The sequence below is a fragment of the Temnothorax curvispinosus genome, unplaced genomic scaffold (assembly GCF_003070985.1).
Source record: "Temnothorax curvispinosus isolate PA1 unplaced genomic scaffold, ASM307098v1 QBEX01015524.1, whole genome shotgun sequence".
NCBI classification, from domain to species: Eukaryota; Metazoa; Arthropoda; class Insecta; order Hymenoptera; family Formicidae; genus Temnothorax; species Temnothorax curvispinosus.
The window spans coordinates 199,886-218,516 of record NW_020225304.1 but is presented as its reverse complement, the minus strand read 5'-3'; the positions used below and the strand labels follow the sequence as shown (position 1 = coordinate 218,516).

Genomic DNA, 18,631 nt, shown 5'->3' with positions numbered 1-18,631 from the left:
AGCTGGCAAAAAATGAGAAAGAACCATGCGATCGCCCGTTGATACAGCTACGGCGAAACGCACCCTACCGTGACGTCGGGATGATCGATGACGATGCCGGGAGGACGTGTGATACACGTATGCGGTATACTCGCCGACAGTGTGTCGGTGTGTCCTTTGTTTTCCCCTGCGCCACGTTGATACCCAATTCGACTTAATCATAGGTTTCGCGTAAGTGCATTAGGATGTATCAGATTGATACGAGCGCGCCTCGTTTGGCACATCGTGGCGCATAATGAGACGACGCGCAGTCGTGACGAAGAGGAAACGATGCGTGTATTAATTTATCCGATTAAAATCGCGGCAGAATTTACAGGTGAGTTTTACCCGAACACCATTGAGACACTTGTTTTCAATCAAAAAAGGATTTGAGCTACATATATATGCGAGAGATATATATTGTTTTTAAATTAAATGTTTTAAATTTAATGGCTATTCTTTCGTTAAAAGTATAAGATGAATGAAGGTGGTTAGAAATATACATATATATATATATATTTTTTTTTAATTTTATTAATATTATATATGATTGCAATATGTAGAAGAACTTATGATAGGGGAAAGACCTTGTTTTTCCGCAAGCCATAACATGGTATAATCTAAAATCTAAGAATATATGCAATACAATTAAGTTCTTAATTGCTGAAGGAATCACTAGATGAAAGCAATGGTGAAAGAGGAAAAGAATTGCTGGGCCATTATTATTCTCCTCGCGCGAGGGAAAAACTCGCAGTTTCCCATCATGTGGAACAATCGCTTACTTACAACCGGCGCGGCGGCGAGCCGTTTGCCGCGGGGAAAAGGGGAAAAACGTAACGAGCTAAGTAGACTAATCTTTTCCAATGGCTGCCTCCTTCGCGGTCTTTCACCACCGCGTCGAGTCGAGTCGCGCCGCGCCTTCGTACGCTCGAGGAGCACGTTACAATCTCTCGACGGAGAGATCGTAATCCTTATTATCTTGATAGATGCGGCCCTCTCGTTAGCAACGATGTATTCTTTGCTCGGGCTTTACGAGCTGTAAAATAATTTAGTCGCATATACGTATTAGGTGCGCGCCGCGTGCTCGCGTGGTGTGCACGTGCAGCGTGCGTTGCGTGCGCGACGCAGCATGCGGCGTCTCGTTATACACGGCTAGATACCCTGATCGACGCACCTTCGCGTATAAATATTTACGCATGCCAGGCGGAGCCTCGCGAGATCGCGTCTTCGCGCGAAGGAGACTGCATGCGAGAACACGTTCCGCGAGGGAGATCTATTCGAGATGCGACAGAGTCGAGGAGGCGTGCTGCCGTAGGGAAACGGCGTTTCCACCGAAATACACCTCACATCGACACTTAAGTCGACTGTAAATCATCGTTAGAACCCGAGTTCTCTAGCTGATATCGCAATGCGGTAGGTGTATCGCGGCACCGGTAATCCGCGATTTCATGGCATACCTTTCCTTGCAGGCGGTATGTAAGTACTCGTATACTCGCGTGAACGTCGTGAGAGCCGTGATCCAATCGGCGAAATTGTATGATGGTTCGCGCGGGCGGGAATACTGATGAATTTTCCCATAACAAATGGAAAGGCGAATATTATCCCGTTCCACGATATAAACCTCGTTTCTTGTTATGATCATTTTGTATCGTCGCACTTTAAAAAAGCCCAATTTCTGCGATATATATTTGAATATATTATATTTAGTCTTTTTTTTAAAGTTTTTTATATTTATTTTTATGCGTTTTAATTTTGATAGCTTTCGATTAAGATAAATAAAAGGATAAATGCATAAACAAATAAGAAAAGTACATATTGCGCTAAAGCAAAACAAATATGAAGAAAATCAAGATTTGCGAAATTATTCTACATTTATACTTGATTATATATTTAAGCAATTATACATGTTATATTATAATTAAAGAATTTTAATACACGTGAAAGATTATTGAGGGAAATTATTATCCGATTGTACGAAAATATGTAGGTATACGAGACAAATAAATGTAAATGAATCTTACTTGGCGGTACTGTATAACGGTACTACTTTCGTTCGCTTAAAATGCCTTAAAATTTACGAGGAACGTATGTGTCGGTCAAATTACGATGCCAATTATATCAGCCATCTTATGTAGTGGAAAGTAGCTAATGAAACTCGATACCTCGCAAGTATGACTGCATATAATTGTGACTTCCCGCTGAACTTATCTTCTGTAATACTGCATTTATTCAGGAATTTTCATTTGCTGTATCGTGTAAGGTTTAGAGTATAAATATTATACGTATCGTCACACGTACACGTACATTACACGTGACAATCACACGCATGGCAATTACGACAATCCGATACATCCAAATGCACTTATACAAAACTTTATGTCGAGCATTCAAAAGCCAGATAAGGCAATATCATATCCACGCTGTACCGTTCAATGAAAGATGTGGTGGTATATGCGTAGAGCAGATTGATTATTGCCATATATACTATACCTAATGTGTTGTATATTGTTATTCGTTTAAATTAACTGAAATTTTCAAGTAATTCTCCTTGGGTTAGCTCTAAGGCAGAGAATCTACGTACATAAAATTTCAATTAATCTTAATTAAAGCCTATAGGAATGTCTATAACAATTGTTAAGGAACAATTTTATTAAAAATTTACAATTATACATTATTACATCAATCATATTACACAAACTTTGATTATATGCTCTCTTGTTTTTCATGCGCATATTTTGAAAGGCAAGGAATCCTCATCACATCACGTGAATCGAAGCGTGGAGTGTTGTGTAAATTTGCAGGGATGGATTTTTTCGAGGTAATGACCTCATCCATCGATTGGCCACGCCCAGTCGGCCATTTTTGCCGAAATTATTGAATAATTAATTAATGCTACTAATCTTTTACTTGGTAGCATCGGTTGTATCAGCGGAAGCGAAATTTTTTACAAATTTTGCGAGCTTGTACACTGATGCGTTTGCGTGATTTATTCTTTTCACGAATGTGATATTATCTGCGACAGTCGAAAGAAAATAATCTCGAAGAGATCAGTGTAAATTAAATTTTAATTAGGTATAGTGCTTCGAATAATCGGGCCGAAAAGATCGGAATGACGTTTATTATACGTTCTCTCATGATTTTAAATATGTACATGTTGTATTATTTGGTATTGTTTCTTGCTCTTGACCCCAAAAAATTCTGCCTGAAAGTTAGAAGTATAGTATGTGTCTAGCAATTCACGTATCGATAAATTGATATACATAGTTATATATACCTATATAACATATACTTATATACATTATATTCATATATGTATAAGGTAAATGTAATGTTCCGTTTTCTGAAATAGTTAATGTAACAAATACAATAATTTTTTAATATAAACACGAAGTTATATTAACAAGTAAATTAATTTATATAAATCTAATCTTATTATATTTCCTTTAGTTATTTTTTATAATTGTAATATTACGTCTTTATTATAAATTTTCAGAATTCACAATAAAAAGGATGTTTATTTTAACGAGCTCTTTTAAAAGACCATTCGACAAATAAATAAATAAGTTTGACACTTTCGATCATTGGGTAGGATCTTATGCCTCTTTTGTGGAAAACTTGTCCGCAAATCGATATCTTATAGGAGAACGCGCTAGGGACCCTAGATAAAGAGAAATGTTATCCCTATAAAATATAACTTTCAATTGGATATATCGGTGTGAACCCCCTCCAATTTTTATTCATAGCACGTGTATGCGGAAATCTCCCATTTAGGATTAGAGAACGTTTGCAAGTCGGAACACAAGTTTATGAATTTATACTGGAAGTTGTCTTTGTATCAATATCGGGCAATAATGTTCGCGTTTCTCAGACAAGTAATGGAAGAAAAATGTGCAATCCTTCAACTCGGTAACGTATATATATAAACAATTTAATTAGATAAATGTCCATGTAATGATTTTTCACCGTTAATTCTTACTGTTTATACTTTATACAGAAACGATACCGGACGAACCCGTTACAAGTATGAAAATTAGTAAGAAATTTTTGGATCTTCTGCATTTGTCATTTGAAATAAAGTACATGGATGAAGACATTGCACTAGCCAAGAAAAGAAATCAAAGCAAAGAAAAGAAAAGAATTAAAGCGATAAAGGAGAGAATGGATCTATTATATTCTAATGTAATCGAAGTTTTAACGGATCAAAAATTTGACGATATTGTTGCTTTAGCGGCAACTTATTGCAACATAGGCTTACAATATGCTCATTCTACAGAACTTGACGATTTAAATCACGCTATAGAATGTTTTATAAGATGTTTGGAACTGTTGAAAGGGAAACGGAATGACCGTAAAGCTATATTGACATCTTTAAATGCAATTAACCAATTGAGTTTAGTTTCTGAGAAAGCCAACAAAGAGGTGTTGTGGCGTGCGGCATTTAGTCTATATTTGGAACACAAATTGAGTAAAACTAATCCCATCCACATAGCAAGTTTTGTTGGTATTAAAGAAAAAGAATCAAATCCCTCGATTATCTTGAACACTTTGCATCATACAACGTTACAGGGCTTAGGACTTGAATATCTTAAGAGGCCGTATTTGAAAGATATGTACGGATTTGTACTGTATGTGGAAAGCATGTTAAACAAACGACTGAAAGACATATTGGTATTTGATAAAATAAAATTTGATGAAAAATGTCTTGATATGGCTTTAACCTTATTTGAATTGTCTAAATGCTTTCTAGCAAATGGTCATTTTGTTAAAGCTAAAAATTACATTGCCATTGCAGATTATGTAATACACAAATTTGTTGAAACCATCAGTTTGGCAGAAACGGCAAAAAGAGTAAATTGTTTTTGCTTGTCTAAAAATTATATGGATGCCCGTGCCGTTAGAGATATATCTTGGGGCTCCTATGGAGTTTCTCTTTTACGTTTCTGGATGAAAAAATTCTCACAGAATAAGGATAGCAAATCTTCTGAGATACAAGATCCTATGTCAGAATCAGAAATAAAATTCGAATTGCCAAATTCAATATTTCCTGCCCTGGAAAAAGAATTAAAACACGAAACTATTGAGATCACGGAAACATGTATATTAAATCTTACTGATGCCAAATCGGTTTTTGAAAAAACTTGGAGCCTACTTGAAAGAGTAGTGAAAGAATATTTCACTGCAGACTCTAACATTAAAATGTGTGCAATGATAACACTTAAAATTTCGGATGCATACAAATATTTAGCAGGTTTTGAAGAACGAAGAGATGAGCAAATAAAACTACATAAACGGCGAGTAGAGTGTTTAGAGGACGTTCGTAAGAAATTTCGTACAACAATTGAGGACGATAGAGAATTACAAATCTACAAACGAATTTGTTACGAAGTGGTGACTTCATGTTCCACGGTTATGGATTTAATGGCCGAGGAAACATATTACGACGAATCATTTAAAGAACTGTCAATGAAAACTGATCAATATGCGAAAATGATCGCAGACAATATCGGTTTTTATTTAAATACAATTTAGATTTTCTTAAATATTTACTATATTTAGTCCTTTCTAAGATTTGTACATTTCTCATTATTAATGACTTTACATTAATGACTTTACATAATATTTGAATGTATTCCTTTATCGCATATAAGTCATAAAATACATAAGAAACGCATGATTCATGTTTTAAGAAAATATCTTTTTATTACTTTTGATTGGAAAGATATTTTGATTAATTTTGGTTAGAAAGATATTTTTATTAATTTTGATTGGAAAGATATTTTCTGCAAAATAATAAAATTTGTTTGTGAAATATATAAATAATTCTTGAATGAATCATGTTCCTTAATATTTGTATGATAGACATATGCCATGTTTAAAAATAACATATCCTTACATTTATTATACTCTTTTATTTTTATAATTGACAATAATATACAATCATATATATTATATACATTACATACATTATATACATTATATGCAGTTGTATAAGATTTTTTATTATAGAAATTATATAAAATTATCTATATAAATTATATAATTTTTATAAGTATATATTCTTATACATAAACAGACAAATTGTAAAAGTTATATCAATGCTCATAGAACTGTGTGAAAAAAATATTTGGCAAAGAAATTGGAATTTTTAAGTAATTTACTCTATTTGTGTATTAAGCGATTTAAATAAGGCAAATATATTTTCTATACATTTAAATGCATTGACAACAGACTCCAAGAGTATATTAATTTACCTTCTCAAAGCGGCGTGTTTGATTCCAAAGTAAAGTGTTGCTGGTAACTTGAAGGTATAACTAGTCTTGCGCTGATGGTGTTGAACGAATATTACGCGATTGCAGTCGCTGTGACACTCGCAGCTTTGGCCAGAAACCCATTACTTACCTTGGTTAAACAATCCCTCTAGATGCTGACAAAAATTATGCAAATATTAATATCAATTTAAATAGTTACAACAAAGAAACAGAGATTGAACGTGTATGTACAACACAGAATGTATAATTAAAATTTTCTTAAACGCATGCAGACATTCGGCCAAATATTAATATAGTCGATTTGAGATACACTATAGAACGGAACCTATTTTAATTTTTTGGCTGCTCGGTAGAAAGTCTGATCTGCTTATTTTGTGTTTTATATATATTCCATTTCTACTTGTTCCTTCTGAGATTTCTTCTATCGACTGAAAATTCAAGTTTATTTTAATGATATCAAGTATAAGTATTAGTGAATGAGAAATATTCGGCCTCCAGTTGAACCAGTATCTCTTGTAATGTTTTGCTAGTTTTTTTATCAATACAAAAGGAATTTTTTAAATAGTAATAAGTAAAATAATTAAATTATTAATGTCAATTTAAAGTAATGTGATAGGATATGTATAATTTAAGAGAAAGCAGGAATCTGAGAATTTTGATAGGATGGTTTCAAACTTTGCTACTGAATTCGAGCTGGTTCTAATATCCAATTTTTTTCGCACCTTTTTATATCGTTATATATTACATTTATATGTATATTGCGTGACTGTGCGCATTTTAATAAGCCGACGATTGATTAAATTGAAAGACTTATCAAAGCTAATTAAACGACGTAGAGAGATAATGTTTTGATCACGCGTATATGATTGCTGAGTAAATAATCTTCTTGTAACTGTTTTCTGTTGCAGGTGAGTTTAATCCATAGTTTTAATCGCATGTTATTGCTGTTGAAGATCGAGAAGCGAGATTCGCATATTGCGGATTCACCTGTTATCAACAGACTGAATAATTAATTACTGGTATGTTTCTTATTTAGAATCTTGTGCGATTTATTATCTTTGAACCGATAACAACAGAATAAGAAAAAGTTTGCGTGAGCACAAACATCAATTATTAGATAAGTTTATAAAAAAATAAGAAACATAAGAGAGACATAATTAGATCTCGTTATTAAAGATTTTATTATTAATTTTGTTAAATGTAGATGTCATTTAAAAATTAAGGTTGTTTTTTAATTTTTTGCGTGAATATGTCACAAGTATATGGAATAATTAATATTTTTAAATATTTTATTTCTATGTCTTATGATCTTTTCGTATAAACAAATTAATTTACAAAACATTAAATTTAAACTATTTCTTCTATTGCAATAAGCATTTAATCCAATTACATTTTTAAATTTAATCTCGATATTGCTGGTTTATGCCCATTCAACCTTGAACGATTTATTTAGGGGAATAGGAAGAAGGACAAAACAGAACTATATTTATGATAATGCGTAGTACCGCAGTACGAATATGCGCTACATCATGCAATTAGCATTTTGCGGATTAATGAAGCAATTACAAGTTATCGTATCGGTGCGTTTTATCTTGCTTTACGACTATGATCGGTTGAACTGTTCGTAGATCATTTTATTGGGATACACGGCTGTGTGAGATACGGAAGGTTTTAAAAGCGGTTATGCCGCAAAGACGCGAATAAATCATTCCGTTTGATTTCTGCAATCAAAATGTAAATCGTGTACTTCTTCTTTCCCGGATATCGTTGCATATGTCGTTGGCACGTGCATCTGCGACACGGTTGTTTCAATGTGATAAATGATAATGTTATCCGCACCGGAAGGAATATTTCACCTCGAGCAAATCGATCTTCTATCGCAGCGTTTTGTCTCACGATTTATGCGCGCTTTGGATTCTCTTCCTGCGAATGTCGGGCAACAAATAGCGCGTTACTTTGAACTGCTTTTATTACATCGAAATGGGAAAATTATATGAAAATCGTTATTTATTTATATAATCAGTATACAGTATACAGTATACAGTATACAGTATATCAGTATACAGTATGTCATATAATTAACTTTATCCATTTTAATTAACATTTACTATACTTAAGAGTCTCTCTCTAAGGCTTTCGTTTTATCTTGAAATTCTTTAATCAATGAAGTGACAATTTTTGATTCACAATAGAAGATATGAAAATATTATAATAATTTTTTAACTGCTTGATAACGAACGTTAATAAACGTTAATAAATAACAAATAAATGTTAATTTTTTAAATAAATAATAAATAACTGTTTATGAGTAACTTATTAAATAATCCAAGCTTTAATATGAGAAATTTATGAAACGAAATAAGACTGAATTAAATTTTTCATAAAAAATGTTCAAATATGTTTGGATTGATTAAAACATTTATAGATAAGAAAACACATGATACATTTTTTAATCTACATCAATTATTATTATCATATTATAACATTGTAAAATAAAAATATTATAATGTTATTAGTTTTGGGAAAAATAAGCTATCAAATTACGAAATATGATCTTTCTTCATTTTTCATAATCTTTCTCGTTCTTGTAAAATATTTTGTTTTAAAAGGCAGTTTCATAATGCGTGGAAATAGTTATTGCGAACACTCCTTTGCCGTTTATGTGCCATTGCCTCGTTACTAGAGTCGTTCTTAACACGGCGACTAAAGCTATGATATTGGTGCGTTTGTCTCGTACACAATGTTTCTAATATATGCGAACGTTACAATCTGACACATATCGGCCAGACTGATATGTAGCATGCCGCGGCGCGGCGACATCCAGTATCCGGCCTAAATATTTAGCACGGCCGATAATACACGCTCCAATGATCGCGGAATTCGCCGACCTTGAGGAATTCTCACTTCGGTTATCTTGTCACCGAGCGGCGCGGCGGCCGAACGAACGCGCTGGGAGAAATTTTTCCTCGTTCGCCATTCGCAACGCGTCACCTTTTTTTCGATACGCTCGCAGATAAGAGTGAAACGTCGGGCTTAGGGGAATGTTTACGATTCCCCGCGGCGTGGTATACGTACGCGCGGAATTTTATGCAATCGCACCTTGTCACGCCACGCGTAAATGTCTGTATAAATTATCTTGTAGGAAGTAACGCTTAGGCCGAGACGGAGAATGTTTAATAACGTTATGGTATTTAATATAGTATCTTTCGATATCTTCATAAATGTATTATTCATGAATTTCCTCTTTTAATTATAAGTGGCATAAAGTAATTGAATTACGGTAATGAAACGCGAAAAATAATCTTTATGTACCTAATTGAATAAATCTTTCAAATAAGATATAAGATAATGATCTACATTAAATTTCATTTCAATTACTTGATACATTAATTATTCTTACGTGCGACAAATGTTACCACGTGTGAGAGACGCGATTGTTCTTTTCATGATAAGAGCGCGACACATCTAGAGAGCACGAGTCATCATGGTAGTAAATAACGGCGGTGGAAGAGTTAGCGGTAAATCGAACAAATGAGCGAATCATTCGCGCGGATCGACCGAACCCTATCCTGACGATTCATCATTTTCTGAAGTGACCAACCTTTCATAGGATCGTTCAGAGGTGCCTCTGGCGGACCAGACCTCGACCCCAATTATTATAACTCTCGTCTACTTTGCGGATACCTCCTCACCTATCCACCTTTCCTTCTTCTTTTCTTACTCTCTCCTCTTCTCGCCCTGGCATGCTTCCCCTCTCGGATTTCTTGTAATGGACCACGTAATGAAATACTATATATATTAATATGAAATATGTGCTTCGACCATGAGTCGTGGCAATTTATTGAAATTCGGTTTAACACGTAAATTGAATTTCATAAATCTGAAATATATCTATATCTTTTATTTACCAAACGTCAGACTTTGTTACAATAAACATAAGATTAGCTTGTGTTTTTATAACGATGTTATATTACGTAAATAACCTCTGAACAAGCTTGAATTTATTAAAACCAAAATATTTTTAAATTTTGGCGAATTTTATACTTTAATCTCTGTTTGTCAAGTAAGAAATGAACAAGAAATATACGGATATTTCTAGATTACATTTTCCATATTTCACTCAAAGTGAAAGATAAAAAAGTGTTGAAGTAATATGAGAAAATATCGGCGATTTCTGACATAATTTGACGTGGTAACGTGTTTCAAGCGGAAAGGATAATTTTATTTCTTAATAAAGCGAAATGGAGCGTAAACATCTTTTTACTCATTTGTTTGTCGGGGTTAAATAAGTTTATTGCGACAACGCCGTTCGCTTTCTTTCCCCTCGTTTCACTTTTTATATTCGTTTCGTTCGATGTAACAAACGATCTGGTTGTAGGAAGGAAAACGTCAGCCATGGTGATATATGACACTAGATTTATAGATGCCGTTTCGTTTATGCGTCTGAAATTTTCTCACAAAAACTTGAAGACATACTTATTATCTGTGCAGAACTGTGATAAAACGAGAATGAGTATCGTGATACGAATAAGTAACGTGATTCGCGTCGACTCTCTGTTTTCAACAATGTATATAAAAGATACATATCTATTTATATTATGTATATATACAATTACGTAGAATTTTAATAGTAGTAGTACTTTAAAAAGCAAGAGGATGACATCCTACAAGATTTCCAAAAATATAATTCATACCTGAAATGATTTAATGACGTAAAGATACACAATAGAGATTACGCTAAATAATTGAGGCTTATCAAATTTATAAATCTATATGATTTTATAATACTCTCAGATAATTTTGAAGAATGTAATCGAGATGTAAAACATAGTGTTTTTTTTTTAGATTAATTTCTGATTACTGCTTTATTGCAACCGCATTTATCTTTGCCTAACAGACAATACTTCTTTGCTTTCCACTCGATCTCCTTGCCCTCGCAACATCTTTCTCAAGTGTTAAATTACATTTATATATCTTAGTTTTTTCTTTACGATTACAGTAAAGCGCGTTGCCCGCCGCAGATTTTCCCGCTAATTGGATTTCTCCGTGCGGGCCAATAGGTCGTGCACAACCAATTTGTTCGTGGCACGTGTTTAACATAGGCTCCCTTATTATTAATTAGTTCCAGCAACATCTTCATCCCATTTATATACCTTCAATTATGTGCGCATGGATCGGGCGCACCGATGACAGATTATAGCCATAAATCACTTCATTACGCGGCGATTCCCCCGCAGCCGCGACTAGAAATAATTAGCAATAAATTGTCCCACTGCCAATATAACGCCTCACTTTCCTGGGATTATTCGCACCGCGACGCGGCACGTAGCGCTTTATTAAACGCAAATGCGTAAAAGCCGCGGCGAAAGGTTTCGGGGGTCAAATCTTACGTTAGCGTGGCTCGAGTAACGCGCAACTAGTCATTCGATAAACTATTGCGTTGCGTCGTTCCTTTTATAATTAACGTATCGTACGGAAGATTAATGTCAGCGCGATTACGAGAGTGGTGGTTTTCGTTTTACTCGCGCATGACCGATCTAATGAGCGTTAATGCTCTCGCGCGAACTCTTTTCGATGGGATATTATATTGCCGCGCCGCTGTAAAATCGCTCTTTTAATCCTTGATTATATATGGTATGTTTTATATCTATACATATACACATACACCACATTATCTATCGAGGTAATAGAGGTAGTAGAGGTACACAGAGCTTGTAGAACAGGAAAGCCTCGTCGATCGTACTTTATGCGGTGGATTTTAATCAGTCATTTATTTACTTTTGCACGGTATTATATGTTTTTGTTAAATATCTTTTTCTGAATTATTGCGCGATTGAAAAGTTATTATTAAACGTAAATATAGATAATTAAAAATAAATCGGTGTTACACGGTTATTTTGATAACGCGATTGATAAAATGGTAGCAGTTTCTTTATTGTTTCTTTATTGTACACAACGATCTCCAGGTATTAACTTTCACCCAAATCTGCCCACATAAACGTTTTTCTTTATTCAGCAAGTGAACTTCCTATTTTCTGTAAATGTAAAGGTTTCTAAGTCAAATTCTAGTTTATCAATTTTAACGGTTGTTTGGTGTAGTCATATTATATATATATATGCAGTTGATAATTTTATTAATTAATAAAGCGGTAACTCTATTATCAGGTGAATTGATAAGAAACAAGTTCCATGTAAAATGGAATTAGCAGTCAAATTAGCAAATCAAATTAAACTTAGTAAGATAACGACGTTAATGAATGAAAAGATCAGTATCATAAATGTCATGTGAGATCTTGATTAGTTTCTTGGAGGTAGATTAGTGTCATCTCTAAGTACAGTTGTAACGACATAATTAAGCAAGATATAAAAATATGTAACATTTGTGTTTTTTTTAAGGGCAGGTTTTTATCAGACGCTCCTTTTTGTGCTTAGTGTCTGGCTTATCGGTTAATTTTCAATTAACTCTGCTTAATTATATAGATGTCAATTTTACATCATTAATGTGAAATGTGATAACTATAATCCAATTGCAGTTCAAAATATGCATTCAACTAGTACATAATTTTGACTTATAGAATATTTATTTCAATGTCAATTTATTATTTACATTACAATTATCCTCTTTGTCATGGAATTCAAAAATATATTTTTGCATTGTTTTTATCGAACAATTCTTTGCTCGCAGTTATTAACTCCGCTGGATTATTTTGGAAATTCTCGTGATTATCACTTAGTTTAGTGTACGAAATGCATTTATCGCAAAATCTCCAGATAATCGCTAGATAATGAAAAACAAGGATTTGGCCAAGAATTTACGAATAGCGATGTTCATTTTAAAGTAGTAAAGCTTACTGGATGATTCTCGCGAGTTCCCGCCCAAGTATTACTGGAATATGGAAATATCTTAAAATATGTGAGGATATTCCTTATGCATGAGGATATTCCTCCAATTCTCGAAGATGCGTGCACATGGCGAATATGCGCTGGAGAACGACGTAGCACGCGTAACGGGCAATCGGCTGAGGGATAATACCTCGAGAATTATCGTAAAACGCGAAAAGACCGCGATCGTTTGTGATATTATTCCACATCGACCGAGAAAATTATTATTGGCTGTAAACTCGCCCCGATTCTTTACGGTTTCCCTTTACGATCGATATGTAACCTTCATATCGTCTCAGTTATACGTGGATCGTACTCGCCGTGTGTATATAGCACCGTTCGTAAGATCCGCCGCGTCCGACATCGCGAGACGGAAACGAAGATCTGTGCGCGCAGCGCAGAGATAAGAGAATCTCTTCGGGATTTGTTACAGCCGAAGACCGCGACCGTGCGTCTCGGACGCGCCGCTAGTCGCGTCTCGCGATTTCTCTAATCTTCCTCTTTCAGTTAGATCGCCGACATCAGCGAAAAGTCACCGCGAGATCTCGCGCGCGGTCGTGGCTCTTAGAAATTTGCCAGCGAGAGATCGGCAATGCGATTGTAAGAATGTTGAGAATTTTCTTAAACTATAATTTATCAATGTCCAATGAACGGAGAACCGCGTACTAATGCATAGCGTATCATATAGAAACACTTTCTTTTCGCTTCGCGAGCATTAATAGTCATGCTTATCTTGTAAAGCAATCTTGAGCGACTGTCACGAGGTCTATTTTCACCAGAAATGTAGGGCATATTTAAACATATAAAAATTAAAAAATATATATGCTTTTTTATTTATTTACTAACGCAGGATAGTAAAAAAGGAATTTTAGTACATTTCATTAATCTATACCGTTTACGTAAAAATTAATATATTTCGATTTATAATGCAAGGAAAAAATGTGTTTTATTTCTGTTTGATTTTTTTTACTATAGAGAAGAATAACTTTCGCCTTACATAAAACGTGCAAAATTTGGAGTATATACACGGTCGAACGTCAACAAACCTTATCGTTACCATCAGCTATTACCATTCTTATTCACGTTGCTCGGTGTTGGGAAAGATAGATCTTTGAACGCGCGGGCGTGATTTAAGTACGAAATCTGCGATCGCGAGACCCGTGGTGGTTGCCGCCGTTTCGGCGGCAAGTGATCGAGTCGGCGCGGCAGTTTTCTGGTCGTGCGTAATCGTCGCTCGTAAACGTCCAGACTGATTTAACCGCTTTCGCCACGAAAGCCGTCCATTTTCTCCCTAATTGCGTTCTAAACTCGTCGATCTTTTCCTCTTTTTTTTTTTACCTCCTTCACTCACCGTTCGCCGCGCGCGAGTTTACTTCTCGGACTGGCATGGCGTGGCGCGATACGTGCCGCCTTCCCGTATTCTGTCGAGATTAAACCTGATCGACGAGACAATTCGCCGTTGGCGTATATACTCTCGACTCGCGCGTATTCTCGCATAAGTACCGAGATCCTGATTTGCGCTCGCATAAGAATCACGTTCGCCGAGGCGAGCGACACTCTCTTGTCGTTTCGCTAATGCCCATTGTTTGAATCATGTCTTCGTAATCTCCGTCAGGAATAAGCGTGATTGACGAGCCGCACAATCGTCAATTCTAATCGGACGCGAGTCCGACTCTGCACCGTGCATATCAATAAAAATCGGTTTAACAAGTTTATATCGGCACTTGCGCGAGTTTTAATGCGTGGTAAAAGCTGCCATTCAGCTATCGGCTTGCAACACGGATCAACACTATAATACGATAATATCTAGATAATTTATTTATGAAAAATGTACAACAACATCGCAACATTCCAATTTTGCCCCCTATAAAATATGAAATAATCTACATTGCAATAATAACACGAGTTTATATGAAGGCATAACGTAGAATATTATAGTGCGGGGCTTATATTATATTGAGAGTATTTCGCATTTCTTTGTTCGATAACGTGCTCGGGCAAATAAAATGCAAAATCAGGCTTTGAGAAAGCTAGACCGATCTTCATGGGAATATTTTCAGGATGTAGCGGGTTTGCGAATAGTAAAGGGCAGGAAACGAGTTCCTGGTGCGAAGGTGACCGCGCATGTGTGGCCGGTTTTTGAATAAAATCAAATTGACTCACAAGTATAAGGATCGAAATCTATCCGCCACTACACGAACAATGACCGTCTCTGACCGATGAATTATCATAATTGATAATACTAATTTCAACGTCGATCTTGAATTCACGAACCGTCGGCCGATCGTTCGTTCATTAAGGTCTATTATATAAAACGTGTAGGGTGAATTCATCCCTAACGAGTGTACATTGTTTGCGGATTGTTATTCTCGTGTGATACGACAATGTAGCTAATTTAACGCGTTAATTTAATTTACTTTTAATTAATTTAAATTTAAAATTGTCCATAATCTATCAGCTTCGTTCTTCTTCAGTTTTATTGCAGAAATTACTTTTTATAATTATGTACATAGATTAAATAAAGTGAATAAATTATTGTCTTAATTACTCAATTTCCTCCGTTAAGAATAAGTTACGTTGTCGTTATTCTAAAAAAGATGCATTCAAAGATGCATTTTAGTAAAATTATATTTTTATAGGTCTCTTATACTTGTAATATAAATTAGTAAAGTACCACATTGATACACTTTTGATGCTATCTGCATTCTGTTTATGACTCATTTGAGCTACTCGTTCCAGCGCAATAAAGTTTATTGTTTGAGGCATTTTTATGCTTGCCAGTTTATGATTTGTTTATGTGCTGATTTTGTAATGATAAAATTAATTAATCTTCTAACATAATTTTCTTTTTCATTTAAAATTTCTTTACTTTTTCGTGCTTCTCTGTTGTTTAGTAAATTAAATATTTTTTAAACATTTTTACGTTGCACTCCTATGTCATCATCAAATAACTCGAATACTGATATATTATAAACAGTGACACACCTTGATTTACTCGACTATAAAAACTAATTAATGAGTTAACACAATTTTGTTAAATATCTTTTCTTGAAAGATGGAGGCATATATGTATTATTAATTTAAGTTTTGTCAGTCATTTATACGCATTACGCGACATGTAATTAAGCGTCAATTAAGACGTCTTTCTACCCTTATTGCTCTGACATAGATCCTTGCACTGTTATGATGAAAAAACGCGTTTTTCAGTCTAACGTGTCAGCTCATTAAACTTATTGACGTTTAATTATATCGACAGCTCCGTTTAGTACCTTGCTCATGCGCGACGTATCGTGGGCAAGAACAATTCACACCGTCATAAAATTAGAGAAGATTTGTAATTTGAGTGTCGCACGCATAAATGACAGGGCAGTAAATCCAGTTTCTTCATCGAGGCAATCAATCTGGGCATCGTAACTTTCTTCCGATCAGAAAGTTTTCGATAGAGAGCTACTATATAAACTCGTTGTTATTCGATTTAAGAGGGGAAAGTTAAAATGATTTATTTTATATCTTGAAATTTTATGGAATGATTTGTTGTTAACGATAAATCTTGTTTTGCAATATTGTTTCTTTATAATAAAATAATTACAGTAGATCGCATTGCAAATTATACAATAAACTTCTAAAAAGAAATTTTATTAATAACTTTATGATTTGCTGCACAAAGTTCTACGGACGTCTGTAGATTTTGTAGTTATTTATTCATAAAATTGATACATCCGCGTTTCCCGGTTATTAGCCGAATAATAATTATTATCTTGTGTATCTTTAATATGCGACGTTGTTAGCTCGACGAAGCGACAAGAGATATACGTATGAAAGATCCTCGCACACAATGCAAGATGAAATCATTTGATCGACGGACTACGGGCAATATTGGACGGTACATACGATTGTTACCATCGATAAATTCTATGCTGCGGTCCTGCGTTTCCTATTCTTCCGTCGCGACGTTAAGTGCCTCGCGACGGAGAATTATTCCTACAGTGGCGTAAAGCAGGGCGTATAGCAGGGCGTCGTTAAGTCGCGTAGGAAAATGCTAAATAGGTCTTTGAACCGGCGTAAACGAGCGCCGGAGATCTGATAACGGCCGTTAACGTTACAGCCGTGAAGTGAGCGCGCAAACGCGAGAAATTATTTCGTTTGGCGCATACGATACTTCTTTTGCCGCATAATCGTCCGTCGTATAATCCACCTAGCGGGCAAGATTGCGTAAAAAAAGGAACGCTATTATGTTGACTAATCAATATGAGGAACGTTAACAGTCGTGTGTCAAACGCGAGCATTTTAAAACAAGAATGACGCAAGCCAGTTCTCTCCTTTACCGTTTTAACTCGACGAATGGACAACGTGTGAGCAAAAACTTTTATTTTCCCGGTTGTTAATCGCATTCGAGCAGCGGCTAGTAAATATACTAGCTTTCGCCGCGACACGCGTATTTCTGATATAAGACTTCCGATATAAATTACACGCAGTATATTAACTTCGTGGGAAACGCGGGGACATTAAAGTCCCGCGGACGTCTGCCGACGTCGCGTCGTCCCTTCTTACGCTACGAAAATGATTGCGCTGCGCTTGATATCTCGTAACGAACGATCTAAACGGCGTACCTCGACATTCGAGTACGATCGAGCACCGACGTACGTACGATCGGACAGTTCCTCACCGATGCCTTCTCCTACCTCCTCTGCCTTCGGCGTTTATTCACATGCTTTGAATGACATACGAGGGTCGTAAAAGTGTCGGCGTCCTTCGGCCTGGATATCTTCCCATGGACAATTATTTAATAACGGCCGTATAATTAGTATTCAACATTCAGTGAATTATACCAAGTGATTTCACCTCGTCAGACCTTAACGCGCGGCACGCGGAGCGGAGGCTCGCGGTCGCGTCGTAAAAATCACAGCGACGCCGTTATCCCGTTATAGCATTGCGTATTAAAGTCCTTGGTCCTCTCGCGGAAATCTCCGCGCGTCGTCGCGCGAGCGGCTTGCTTCCTTTTTTCTTTAATCGGCCTTTTATCCGGCCAACGATGACATTTTTATCGGGCGGTAAAACTTGTCTCGCGAATAGACGGAGGACAGGCACGTCGTCCCACGGTATTTCCGGTGTCGCATCGTCACGAGGGTACTTTATGTGGCACCCACGGTACGGATCCTTCGGTTCTCCTCTCCCTCCCCCTTTTTTTGCTCGTACGTATATGCATATCAACGACTCATTACTAAGCTGACTGGTGTTACGCGTTGGTGTTCGGTTTGCAAAAGGAAATATACGACATGTGGTTTTATCGTGATATTTTTGGCTCTTCGCGGCCTAAATTATGCCGACTTGTTTTTGCTGAGTACACCGACTTCATAAATAATGCCTTGACTGTCCGGCGTTACCGGCTTTCTTCCACCGGAGACATAAATTAGCAGACAAAGTGTGCAGATTGTTACGTACAACAAGTGCGAGGAGGCATA

General features: G+C 35.8%; 1 protein-coding gene across 1 annotated transcript; it reads left to right on the top strand.

The window, feature by feature from the left end:
- Nucleotides 1-3,869: 3,869 nt before the first annotated feature.
- Nucleotides 3,870-4,819, top strand: LOC112465781. Its single transcript, XM_025033506.1, has 3 exons — nucleotides 3,870-3,924; nucleotides 4,013-4,686; nucleotides 4,766-4,819. Exons 1-3 carry the CDS (start codon nucleotides 3,870-3,872, stop codon nucleotides 4,817-4,819), a joined length of 783 nt encoding a protein of 260 aa, XP_024889274.1.
- Nucleotides 4,820-18,631: the final 13,812 nt, after the last annotated feature.

Excerpts from the sequence above, each read along its gene's own strand:
- LOC112465781 (XM_025033506.1), top strand. The coding sequence starts at position 3,870 with ATGTTCGCGTTTCTCAGACAAGTAATGGAAGAAAAATGTGCAATCCTT. Across the intron at positions 3,925-4,012 it reads ATGTGCAATCCTTCAACTCG|AAACGATACCGGACGAACCC; the intron begins GTAACGTATATA and ends TACTTTATACAG. Across the intron at positions 4,687-4,765 it reads AACGACTGAAAGACATATTG|CAAATGGTCATTTTGTTAAA; the intron begins GTATTTGATAAA and ends AATGCTTTCTAG.